Source organism: Lasioglossum baleicum, chromosome 12 (genome assembly GCF_051020765.1).
Source record: "Lasioglossum baleicum chromosome 12, iyLasBale1, whole genome shotgun sequence".
In the NCBI taxonomy this organism is placed as follows: domain Eukaryota; kingdom Metazoa; phylum Arthropoda; class Insecta; order Hymenoptera; family Halictidae; genus Lasioglossum; species Lasioglossum baleicum.
Genome location: NC_134940.1, coordinates 1,942,514 through 1,956,405, shown reverse-complemented (window position 1 = coordinate 1,956,405; position 13,892 = coordinate 1,942,514). Strand labels below are relative to the sequence as shown.

The 13,892-nt window shown below is 34.9% G+C and overlaps 1 protein-coding gene across 1 annotated transcript; it reads left to right on the top strand.

Annotated features, from left to right (window-relative positions):
- The first annotated feature begins 155 nt into the window (after positions 1 to 155).
- On the top strand, positions 156 to 13,666 carry LOC143214462 (monocarboxylate transporter 12-B-like). The gene is made up of 10 exons (XM_076435559.1): positions 156 to 1,314; positions 5,525 to 6,014; positions 7,251 to 7,377; positions 9,619 to 9,762; positions 9,826 to 9,953; positions 10,253 to 10,387; positions 10,882 to 11,167; positions 12,080 to 12,235; positions 12,697 to 12,888; positions 13,345 to 13,666. The coding sequence occupies exons 2-10, from the start codon at positions 5,931 to 5,933 to the stop codon at positions 13,509 to 13,511; spliced, it is 1,419 nt and encodes a 472-aa protein (XP_076291674.1). The 5' UTR covers positions 156 to 1,314; positions 5,525 to 5,930; the 3' UTR covers positions 13,512 to 13,666.
- The last annotated feature ends 226 nt before the right edge of the window (positions 13,667 to 13,892 follow it).

Below are 13,892 nucleotides of genomic sequence, written 5' to 3'. Positions count from 1 at the left end.
AACCAGTGACCAGAGATATCGGTAATCTGTTGTCTCTCGTTCTCGAGATTGTTCATTCTTCGTTGCAATCGAACGATTTACCCCGGAACGACAACAAACAGTTCAGTCCCCATTTCCATGAGTGACGTTTACCCATTGCGTTCCGAAGCCTTGTCCCTTTCGCTCTTATGGGAAGACTGTCGCGTCGCGTCGCGTCGTCGTGTGATATCAATATTTTTGCATCGCGCGCGCGCGCGCGACCATAAGTGTACCATTTCACAGCTCTTCGAGACAAACTCGTAAAAATAACGAAGCTCTCTCTCTCTCTCTCTCTCTCTCTCTCTACAGCCGATTGTGCGATGTGTCAGAGTCTGGATTTGCAAGCATTCGGCGATAAGTGAACCGTTTAATCAGAGAAAGTGGTGCAAGTCGCTATTTGTCAATGAAACAATTGTACCTGATATATAATTTGGTAAACTTGTCGATGCGCTACCCCGCCTCACTGTGTACCGAATGGCCATTTTAGCTGGAAAAAGTCATGTGAGAAAATTGTGTATATATATGTATACATATACATATATATAACATTAATATTATATATTCTTCTTCTTTGGGAATGTTTACCGACCCTAATTATACCTATAATAATCCATTGAACAACGATATAAGCGTAGAAGTCAATACATGAATTGTACTTCGAACCGTAATACGGCGAAATTGTATGTTTGTTTGTTACAAAGAAAATTGTGTCAGAGTAATAAATAAGAATCTTTAAGTTTCTCTACGTACGATTTTCTATATTAATATACGAAAATGTCTACAATAATGTTCACAAAGTTCGTTAGTAAAGTCCATTACAATAATTTTTAGACATTGTTCAAGTACCAGTTTTCTATGCTGTTTACTTGACTTTAATAGAGCATCTTGAAATCTTTTGTTCATTAAGTTCAAACTATACAGAAGAGATTCTGAAAATATCAGCTGCTACTACTATGTGCTATCCTACCTGCCACGATTTTTTTCAAGTTTTTGTAACACCGTACGGTGCGTCGCGTCGTTTGGCGATTCAGAACGAATCTCCGTTGTTTATTTTGCCGGGTTACGAAAAATGTGAAGGATACAAGATTTTCAAGAGGACGTCGACCTGTGTGATTCATTACAATTCTTTCGAATTACGTTAATATTTTTAGTAGAATCAGTGGAGACTGATAACCGCGGTGCCGATAATGGAACATCAACCGGCTGTCGTGGAGCGCAAGCATTTTCGAAGTCGAGTGTACAGTTTTCAACCTGGAACTGGCCTGTCGTGTGCTCGCGTTGTCATCGCCACTCACGGTGAGTAAACATCTACGAACTTGACCGATACTTTAAAATGAAATTTATAAAAGCTTCGCAATTACAATTTCGAACCTTAAACACACAGGAAATTTTCAAAGTGTGACCATATATTTTTTATAAAAGTTCCTGTTTAATAAATTATTACATTTGAAGAATACAAGTATTTAACAGACGTTCATTCCATTCTTGGATTTTCATTGCTGTATACTGTGCATGTTGGTGCAAATATAAAATTTTCGTTATCCATGCAGAAATACTCGTTTATTTGAAAACTCTGTTATTAATAATACATAAAACAATACCGTTATTTTAGATAATCTATAGATCTTCGAGATTATACATCTCATACAAAATGGTTTTTGCTGTATCTTAAATGACTTAAATGTATCATGTGGAAGCACATTTTTCTATAACACGATAATCTTTTAAAAAATGTAAAACAAATATATACTAGAAAAAGCGTTATCGTTAGATAAGCCATACGCGTAGGTTCACGTGTGTAAACTGAATTGTAGGCACAATTGTATAAAAACCAAGATTATACATATTTTCTCTAATTTTAAATTCCAAGTACGTCGTTACGATTAACGGACTAAAAAGTATAAAATAATTTTTTCTAGCCCCATACAGATTCCTAACTCCGTACAGATAGTCCTGAAAATTTGTGATTGGGAATTTTGAATAGCTATGAAAATACTTGTGAGATATAAAACGAAAAACGTGGGGCGCAAGATAATACATATACATAGTAAGGAGTAAGGAGTAAGGAGTGTAGAGAGTAGCTGCCGTTGAGAGAAAATTGGCACAACAATTCATATCATTTGCAGTGCAATAAAATTGTTAATGATTTAGGTGTTCATGCATCAATTATATGTATCTATTGCATGCGCCACAGGAGAAATTAATAATAATTAATTGGTCATATATATGACCAAGATAAAAATTCTGAAAAATATAGTATTTGATATGACTTAAATTTTTTATAAGTATCTAATAAATGTATATCCTCAAGTGAGAAAATATCTTTTTTGCGTTCGTGTTTGGCAACATTTTTTTGTAACTACATCTTTTACGTCAATGTGACTTTTTGATATATTGTTTGACATTTTTCTAACTTGAACCAGACACTAGCCATCGCGTGCGTCATCTACGTAATCCATAAACGAATCTGTACTCACAGCTTTCAATTGCAGATAAGAGACACGAAGAGCCACTTACCATACAGCTTATTGATACAAATACAAAAATCTAGAAACATCCTATCGAAATCGGCGTTATCAATAAATTCATAAATTGCGAACGTATACGCGCTCGTTTAAAAACACCTGAAAAAGTTAGATAAATATTGTGGTTGAAGATAATACAGTTATATGTATACATTGTTCCTAATCCATTGAAAAGCTACATACTAGTATAAGAGAGATGCGTACAATTTGTTCAACAAAAGCGTACTATATCTCTGGAAATGTGAATATATTTGTACAGAATTGAATAATGCATATAAAAAACGCATTGAACACAATACAGCCCAGGGAATAAGGTAACGTCGCATTCTACATATAATCACAACAATCCTTGGTCTATTACTCGTAAATACTGCAAGTGAATTTCAGAAGAAAATTCCATCGGTGGAATTTCATATTTTCATAAAGTGGAATGTCAGCACCTCTTACGATTAGCATTCAAAGGATGTCACGGTGCGCGGTGTTGAGTAATTCACGATAAATCCAACTTTAAATGTTTAAATCCCTCAGTCTCTCTCTGGACATTTAGCACTAGCTAGTTAAGAGAGCTAATTTTCGTCGAGCATGTTGAATCAGCATCCATTGAAAAAATATACTACATAGGGGAGAGTCGTTCAGTAGCGACCGCTCTAAGTTTTCTTTTTATTACGTAGACTAGAATCGGTAAAAATTAAAATTAAAAAAAGGAATTTGTAACACAAAGGGAACTTAATAAAAGGGCAGAAATTAATTTAGAGTGAAATTTAATAATTAGTATTCATTATTTGTAAGAATAAAGATATTAGAATTTGAAGGAAACAAAGAATTGTGTCGTCCAGTACCAACCATTACGTATTCAGTAGATTTTTCAGTCTAAATCATTAATAATGTTAAACAAAGACATTTAGATGTTAGAATACGCATTTTTATTCAACCTTTATTTATACAAATAATAAAATAATTATATATTTCTATATACTATGTCATTTTTTTGTTTAGTTTTTACATCTTTCATTATTTCCTTTCCTTAATTGAGTTTCAGCTTTTCTTTTTTCTGCTTCTTTGACTTTTTCGTTTCTTGCAGCTTTTCTTTTCTCCGCATTTATCTTTTTTTCTTCAGCCAGGTTCTTTTTTTTCTGAACTTCGTTTATAGAAACGGTCGAAGTTAAGATTTCGGATTGTTGCGTCCGTTGCCTTCTCTTTTTTTTGCAACTCTAATGTGTCGTTTCTAGGAGAGATTGATTTCACTATTTCCATGAAATTTGAAGTTACACCAGGTGAAGAAGTTAATGAAAAATTGTCGTTAATATTTAAAGTGAGCGGTGATGATGGTTTTTTCTGCTTTGGAATTTCGAGCATTTTTCTGTGGGAAAAGGTAGAAGAAAGATTGAATAAACATCTTCTCTAACTTCATTTGAAATGCTAACAGATTGAACTTATAGATAAGAAAAGTTTGGCTTATACTGGTCGACGGTTGATTGGTCGGTACTGCATGACAGTTGGATGTTCGGTACTGGACGACAAACATGGGGAAACATTTTAGGTTGTGGTATACATAATATATAAACAAAATTCCAAAACAGGGCCCGTTAATTATACTTAATAGACTAGATATAATATACATAATTCAACAAACTCGTTTACTTACCTGAGAAACAAATTATCAGAGCTAGAAAATAACTCTCAACACTCGAAATATCAACGCTCACTCTAAATGTGCCAGAACTGCGAAAAAAATCGAATGAACAATGTAGCAACGAAACATATTACCCACAATAGTTATATTCATTTGTTTTCTTAAAGGAAGTGTAGCCATTTGACCTAGAAAGTCATAAACTAATTTTGGTCGGTACAGTACGCCGGTCGGTACTGCACGACTCTCCCCTACATTGATTAGAGTGAACGTTTTTACTGACACAAGTAATTGTGTGTAAGTGATAAGTGTTGCAACTTTGACGATCAACCATGTTAAAGCTAGAGTAAACAACATGGAAAAAGAAACCGTCGCTGATAAACTAGATAGCGCATTTTATTTGCATTATGACAGAAATGAGAGTATGTAGGTGTAATTTAACACAAAACTTGCCGAACCTTAAAAGAAACTGTGTGGTACATGTTCCCTTATAAAAATGAAGATTGATTTTATTTAGATTTTCTGCAGCTCCTGTTGTAATATGTGCTCCACTAAAGATATGTATCTATATATGTATAATCATTTCTTATGAAATTATTTTTATTATATCAGTAATCGCGTGATTAAAAAATCTGGAACTTGTCAATTTGACCGGTGATGGTAGGTTTAGTGTTAAAACAGTAAGAACGTTAGAAGAATTTGAAAACAGTCTTATATAATATTATTTTCAGCCTATTAAACATATATTAACAAAGAAAATTAATTTCTATTTCACTTAAGTTTGTTGCAACTCATGTAGAAAAGTTTTATTTTGCATAAAGATACGCTGTCTAGACATAATATGTAGATATTCCAAGTAGTCAAACTGGTTGACTTTTACTTTTCTATATACATTAGAACAATGCGCATCATCGACGTTTCCATTGAATCTTTGCGAGACCATTTTTTTAATCATTATGAATATCACAAAAACTGATTTATATCTTATTAATTTCTACTGTTCTTGCTATAAATTATTCTGTTCGTATTACTAAATTATTTTGTTATGCTCATTTCGAGATTTTGTTGTTAATACATGAGGAGATGATAAATATATAATTTTTTCTAAAGTGATAATATTTTTTATAATTATATTTGGATATACATCATTAATGAGTATGAAAAATTGTGTTTTTATATTACTCTATTTCAATATTCTCGATATTTTAATATTTTAATATTATTAAATTTCAATATTTCGAATATTTCGATATTTTAATATTATTCTTATATTATCGAAACTGCTTTATCACAGGAATGAAACCTAGTAAATTAATTCTGTCTGATAAGAGTGTACAATTTTTCTGTCTAGGCCAAAGCGGACTCGACTTTGTTCAACTGGTTTGCTAATCGGAAAACGACGAAAATTTTGGGTATCTTATGGATTTATAGTTGATAAAACCAATATTGACAGTAGCGTAGGTTTCCATGGACTGGAAGAACAAAGAGGGGCAGCAAAGAACGAATCGGTTTACCGTCAAGTGACAGTGTTTCATCGGCCATAACCGAGGCAAGAAGCAAGGAAAACCGAATCTGTCTACCGGACAGTTATATGTATCGGTTCGATAAGCAGTGAACGCCAGTAATTAAACTATACATCGCGATATATGATAGTGATAGAGAAGTACGTTCACGAACAGACCGACTACTCTGCTGCTGAAGTCTCGCTTAATCGTTGATCAATCTCGATTTTATGTGGGACAATAGTGTCAACAAAGATGACGAACGTTAAAGATATTGATAAAAAAGCACCTGACGGTGGCTGGGGATGGTTAGTGTGCCTTGGGACCAGCTTAATCACGGTAATTATTCTTTTCTAACAAACATGAAAGATTATTCAAAACAATTATCCGTCCCACGGTTTTCCGTAAGAATGTGAAATACGTATTCTACGGATATGTATTAATATTTATATCGAATTTTAATGGTTTTAATGTTCATAAATGCACGTGCGTTCCTTCCTATATTCCAGGGAAACATATAGTAAATTTATTATATGAAAGAAATTATATTTTATATAGTATTATATTTCCATTTTAAACATTTAAGACGAACTGTGTTTTGACATGACTAACTCTGACAAGAAATCAGAATGTATTCAATGTCTACTCAATGTACCAATTAACTGTTCATTATTAATCCACATGCATATTAAAATACTTGTAAATACATATTTAATATTTTCTTGAAAATATATTTAAAGCAATCAATGTTTATTTTTAATCAAGATGATTCGGTACAATTGATTATTTCAAAAATAATGATGAACAAATATAAATATGAAAAAAATTTGTTTAAGATATATATGTATATAACGTCTCTTTTTTATTCGAAATATCAACAAGTTACACTCCTGTCTCTGCTGACTGCTGACATACATATGAATCGTAACGTTCTCGAACAAATGATTTAACTGCGTATGGTAACTAGCATGTCGATAATAAATTCGAAGGTAGAAATAGATTCTTCAATGTCACGGTCGCTCACGATTCGTGCATTTATTTGCACATACTTTTCAAGAATACGATTCACCAGTCCGAAAAAAACGTAGTCTTATATAATTCCCACCATGCTGAGAATGTCTGTGTTATTATTCTTTCCGCTTCTATTTATCATCCGCGTCAATCTCGATCGAAATACTACTTTTTAATGGCATTCTTTGATGTAATTATCCATTGACTTACATCACACTCTGTGTATCTTTTCTTAAATTTCTTATTTTCTTTGACATTTTTTATATATTGGATTAACTTTGGGGGTTGTTCCGTAACCCGTTAAATTATTACACCATTCCATTTCGCAAATTTATTACAAGGGATCTGTACGTGTTGACTGATGCAAATAACTTGATTGATTCAACACTTATTATTATCTGAATCAGTTGATTCAATATCGACATGTTTCCACAATGTAAACTGTTCAACCTGTTCCATTTCGAAGAAGAATATAAAAGTTCCATTTCCATTTAATCAAGAATTTCATTCATTTTACAATAATCTGCAAACTAAATTGTAATAATTTTGTATTTTTATTTTAAGCTCTCTTTGCGATCGTTGGATCCTTCATTTGGTCTTCTTTTTCATGAGCCGTTGAAGAAATTGAATATTGACTCCACCGGTGCATCGTTAATAATGAGCATCTTGGACGCCATTGTCAACTTTTCAGGTATGGAGCCATTTCTTTTCACAAGATAAATAGTTTTTGGAATTCTCTGATTGAAAAGCGAACTATATGTGTCAAAATAATTCGTTAAAAATTTAATTGATTGCTTTGTTGTCTAATGCATATTAAACTCCACGTTCTCTTCTTGATAACACTGTCCAACAGCCAAAAAGTATTTCGATTCTCACTATGCGATTCTTGTAGAGTTTTCCGCGCTGATTCCGAATCTTGTTTTAAAATTTTTCCTATACGTCCAGTTTTTGAGAAAATGGAGTTTAAAAAAAAGACATATTTTTCAACTTTAAACAAATATTGCGATGTTATTATAAAAGATATTGAATTGTTCTTTACAGCAAAAGATTCTGTAGACTTTCCCGAATACAGTAATATCCAATATTAATACATTATGATTGTTTAAACATGTTTAAACAATGATTAAAGACGGAGATGCACCACTTTTGCACCAATTTTTGCGGATATTTTCGAATTTATCTCAAAAAATAAGGGTCCAGCGAAAAATTGAACTATACCACGCGAAAGAGCAGACTTTTATCTTGAGAAACCCCCCTGTGAAGTTTGCATGGTCGACGTTTTTTTCGAACCAGAAAGCAAAATATCTTCGCGCGACATGAGTTTCCGCCAGTGGCGCTCGGGACGGGATACGGCGCAGCGACGGGATACGGAGCGGCGAACGACCGTTCTGGTGGTGAGCGCCACTGGTGACAACGCATGTCGGGCGAAGATATTTTGCTTTCTGGTTCAAAGAAAACGTCGACCATGCAAACTTCACAGGGGGGTTTCTCAAGATAAAAGTCTGCTCTTTCGCGTGGTATAGTTCAATTTTTCGCTGGACCCTTATTTTTTGAGATAAATTCGAAAATATCCGAAAAAATTGGTGCAAAAGTGGTGCATCTCCGTCTTTGATCATTGTTTAAACATGTTTAAACAATCATAATGTCTTAATATTGGATATCACTGTATTCGGGAAAGTCTACAGAATCTTTTGCTGTAAAGAACAATTCAATATCTTTTATAATAACATCGCAATATTTGTTTAAAGTTGAAAAATATGTCTTTTTTTTAAACTCCATTTTCTCAAAAACTGGACGTATAGGAAAAAAATTAAAACCAGATTCGGAATCAGCGCGGAAAACTCTACAAGAATTGCATAGTGGGAATCGAAATACTTTTAAAAAGTTGAAATTTGTTGGACAGTGTAATTAGAGTTTTGTACTATTGAAAAATTGTAAGGCACGCGTCCAAAGCTAGTTTATTTAATCGTGAAATCGTAAAAGTGTGGTGGTGCGTACACGCTCCACGCAGTGTCTCCACGAAAGTCTCCGAAAATCGGTCCGGCATGGAACGTGTTAAACTTGAAAAATTGACTTTTGGCCAGAAAAAGCGGGCTCCTGGACTACTGTACGCCCCTTGTGTCCCGCAACACGTCTTACGGCCGCGGCCCCGTGACGGCCAGAGTGCTCGACCAACCTCAGGCGCGTACCGTACGAACTGCGCGTGGCGCATGACAGTGGCGCCCCTATCAATATCAATACGTTTCCTTCCCACATAAAGATCGGATCTCCTCACAACCTAAACCATGTGATATGGCAATGCCCCAGAACGACCAGAACAGCAAATCACCGCAATCAACTGAGGCTCGCCCTTAATCGGACAGGGTGGCAACTACCGTTATCCATAGAATGCTTTCTTACAAAACCATACATCAAAGAACTGATTTTAATCATGAACTTTCTCCATCAATACAACATTATCATATAAAACCTCTAGAAGACTGATTAGTTTTAAGTACTGTATCTCACCAAAGATAATTGTTATCCACTATGTAATTATCTGTATCCTATTCCTAACTTTGTGTGCAATATTTCATCTAGATAAGTGTTAAACCGCATGTATAGACATTTATTTATCTTTGTACTTGGATCTATGGGCAATCTGTGCCTAAGATTTTCTTTCAATGAATCTAGAATCTAGATCGGATCTCCTTTGTGCATCCCGACGCAGCATTTTGTTATTCCAGCGTCATTTATACTCATCGATTCGTCATACTTGATCAAAACCGCGTCTAGGCGTGAGCCACTGCATCTAGACATTCTAGACGCGTGCTGCGTCTACGAAACAATATCGCATTATCCCCCCCCCCCTTTCAAGGAATATTCTAAAATGTTCCACGACAATTTGCGAGAGTTATGCGTTTAAACTAATAATATTTCATTTTTGTTACAGGTCTTTTCGTGGGGCCTTTGCTGAAAAATTTTTCTTACAGAAAAGTTGCCTTTTTTGGATCCGTCCTAAGTTGTGTTGGACTGATACTTACATCATGCGCTAATAGCATGATCCACATTATTTGTACATACAGTATTTTAGGAGGTACGAAACTCTTATCTTTCATTGAAATGAACGGATTTCATTAATTTTTGTACTTTCCTACAGGTTTAGGAACCGGTCTCGCGTTAGCTTCATCTTTCGTCGCATTAAACACGTTTTTCGATAAAAAACGGGGACAAGCCGTCGGGTTTTCTATGGCTGGGACAACATTAGCTATGATGCTGGTGCCACAGGTATGAACTACACACACACACACACACAAGTGTCGTGCTTCCAAGATATTTTCTAGGTCTTAAATTGATACTCATTATCTTGAAATACTTTGCCGCTTTTACGTTGTGCACATTGCATACTTCAGAGCATTCCATTGGTATATCTTGGTATACTTCTTGCAACAATTCAGAGGTTTTCAATCGTTTTAACATTTTTAGGGCCTAAACCCTGATTAAAATTAAGTTATTAACATAATTATAGTATCATAACCATAACACACACACACACACACCCTACAACAATTTATGTCTATCGATAGTTGATACATGTTCTTCTGGATGCTTATGGATTCCAAGGAGCCATATTGATTATCGGGGCATGTGCGCTGCATTCTGCAGTTGGCTCGTGTCTACTACGACCAATCGAAAGCGGAAACAGAGCAGTTATTAAACGGGTAATTATTTCTAGTACGGTAATGTCTCGATATAGTACATGCCTCAAAATTTCATGACCGAAAGGTCAGTTCCAAATGATATTAACGCGATTTATCAACAAAAATTTCTTGCTCCCCGTGTGATGTTCCAAAGTTGCACAAAATTTTTGTTAACCGTCCCCATATGTTGTCTTCATCTCGCTATAACTTTGTAAAAAACCAACATAGCAACAATTTGAAACAGAGAATATGAAACTAGAGGTTTTTCAGGCTTTCAATCCATTGTGTAACAGTGTAACGCAATATCGATACGGCAATTTTTGACGGAGCTTATTCGGATCACGTAAAGTGTGGGAACAATTTTTCGGGTTCGCACAACTGATCCCTTAATTCTTTTCAGGAGTGTAATATAAATAATTGAAATCAGGAATCCTGTAACGATCTGTTTCGTTGATTTATCAAGGAAAGCAATTTAAACGAAAATATTAGTAATCACACAGCTTCACCGTTGACAGGGTCCTAAGCAACCCACCGAAAGCGATACGTTACTCAATAAAAATGGCAATGGAGTGGTCAAAGAAATATACAATGACAACGATCCTCCAAGAGATGGCAGTCTGACAAAGCATGAAACAAAATGCAAGAAACAGGACGAGACATATTTTAGCAAAATAAAGGAGACGTTGGATTTGGATCTTCTTAAAGATGGCGTCTACTTGAATGTCATTGTCGGTTTGAGTTTGTACTATGTTGCCGAATCGAACTTCAAACTGATGACTCCATTCTTTCTAACTAGTATAGGTATGTGTAAGGCTTCTCGATTAACGTGTTAGCACCGTAACGACGGATTTTAGTAAAACATCGTGAGATTATGATGAATACCTTCTGAGAGTTTTTGTTTTCGAGAGGAAGTATTAACAACGACAAATAAAGTCCTGGAATACTTTGTAAGTGAACAATACACACAGAACTTGTGTGGCTTATATTCAATATCATATGTATAGTTAACAGACTCAAATTCTACATATAGACAACGCGCTATAGACATCTATACATTTTTGAAATACTAAAAAGATGAAAGATTTTCTATACCACAATCCAGAACCTCGTCATGTTCAACTAATTTCCTCGCTACGGCACATAGTGGAACGAAACCTGAAAAAACGCGATAAATGGCCAAAAATCGATCGTAAAATTTTCTCATGTATTCATTTCATAGTTTAGACTTCCTCAAGAGATGTATTTATGTATTATAATTATAACTGGGATTTTTGGCATTTTCTCGTCAAAATCTACCGGATTATATTGTATAAAAAACAGTAATAAAATATCTGCTTTTCTCTCAGGTGAAGCTTTAACCTGCTTCCTTATTATTAAGTATTATTTCTCAATTTGAGGAAGTTTAAGTAATTACAGTAATTGCAAATGTTATACATATAAGAATTCCGTCTTATCACACTATTTAAGAAAATCATTGACGATCGAAGACGAATCTTCTAGGGAACTGTTTGCACAATGTGTATTCTCGAAGTTTTCACAAATCATAATCACCGATTGCTTGCAAATGTGGTAAAGGTGAACGAGAGTAGAGACATATATTCATGTTACTATCGATTTTTTTGTCGGTTTATTGCGTTTTTTCGGGTTTCGTTCCACCGTGAGTCATTGTTTAGGACTTCGGTAGACACCTCGAAGGAACTTAACCGTCAATAGGAATGTCAAACGTGGAAGTCGCCACGTGCTTGTCAATAACTGCATTCACCGACATTATCGCCCGAATCCTCCTGCCAACCATCTTCGACAAATTAGGATTCAAGAAGAGATCTGTGTTCTGGGTGTTCTGTCTTCTGGTCGGAATCGGACGGTCCGGTAAGTGGTAAAACAATTCAGGTCTAGCAGACTAACAATAAGATTGGTCCAGCGGCCCCACCCATCATTTTTATTGATATTGTGTGGAAAACAATGGTTTTAGGTTGAAAGATAACCCCCTAAAATAATAACTCGCTAACCCTTCGTATAAGGATGATAAGAGGGTAAATAGTAAATATCCTAAACTGTATCATTTTTTTTCTCGGTTGTTAATTAAGATATTCAGATAAAAAAAAGCGAAAATACTCGAACTTACCTCCTTCATATCATACATTTTTTTCACAATTGTGATGAATCTAAACAATATTACATATAATACGAATAATGATACAGCAATTTTTAGTGGTGACTCTGAGTCAACATTCTAGTGCTAAGGGATATCTATGAAAATGTTTAATTCCTTCAATCCCTAATGTTAAGTAGCAAGGATTAATTCAAATGCATTTCTGCTATTTGTTTAGTTATGGCAGTTCAATCCAAAGGAATATGGTTGATAGTAACCTTCGTAATAATTGGATTCCTACGTGGTGCCACTTTGGTCAATTTAAATCTAAGCGTATCTGAATGCTGTTCGTTGCAGAAGCTGCCAAATGCGTTTGGAATGTTTATGGTGGCCAAAGGCATATTTGTTATAATGATGAGTCCCCTAATTGGTACGCATAACATATCAACAATATTGCTTCGTATTTCCATCACTTCGATATAAAAGTCTAATATTTCCAAACCTTTCATTCATTCATTGTGTATGCAAAATATAAATTCAAATTGTTTACTAATAATTTTATCTATTGAAAATATAGTATTATATTAACACGTTGATCGCCACGTGTCACCCATATATCTGGGTGACGGGTATGCTTCCGTGGGGGCCGGGGCCCTGTCACCGGTCACCCAAATAAGTATGGGTGACGCTCTTCTATTCTTCGAGTTAATTAAAAATACGATATTATATTGAATAATGGTACAGCAATTTCTCGTGACGCTTCAGGAGTCACCATTCGAGTATACTAACGGTTAAATAACGGTACAATATGTATTTAATCAATCATCGAGAAACGAGATGAACAAACATCATGCAATCTATTTTAACAAATGTTATCTCTCCTCAGGATACATCAGAGATGTCAGCGAAAGTTATACAATCTGTATACATGTTATGACGCTGATGATAAGCATTACATTTGTTATGTGGAGTGTGGAATACATTTATGAGGCGTGTAGGAGGAGAAGATCCTTTTTGACCCGCGTGAACAATGCGAAAACCGAAGCGATATAAGCGAACTACATCTAAACAATAATGTAACTATGTAAATTACAGTAATGTAGCATAAAATATATATCTATATGTATATGTATATGTATCATCGAAATATACAAAGTAATTCAATTGCGTAATTGAATTAGAACAACTCTGTGCACAACTCTGCTGGATAGTCACACTCCAAATATATCCGGCAGTTCATAGAATATTCCAATCTGTAGACCGAAATAAATGTATCGATTAATTAATTTATTACTGATAGAGATTATCATGGCGGGTGATAGATCACTGGACATGAGCCGCTGGAGCCGTATCGGAGAAAGAATGGAATTTCCAAGGGAGCCGGTAGTAACCGGCGTAATCATTGTTATCAGGACTATTGCTGTTTGGGTGGAG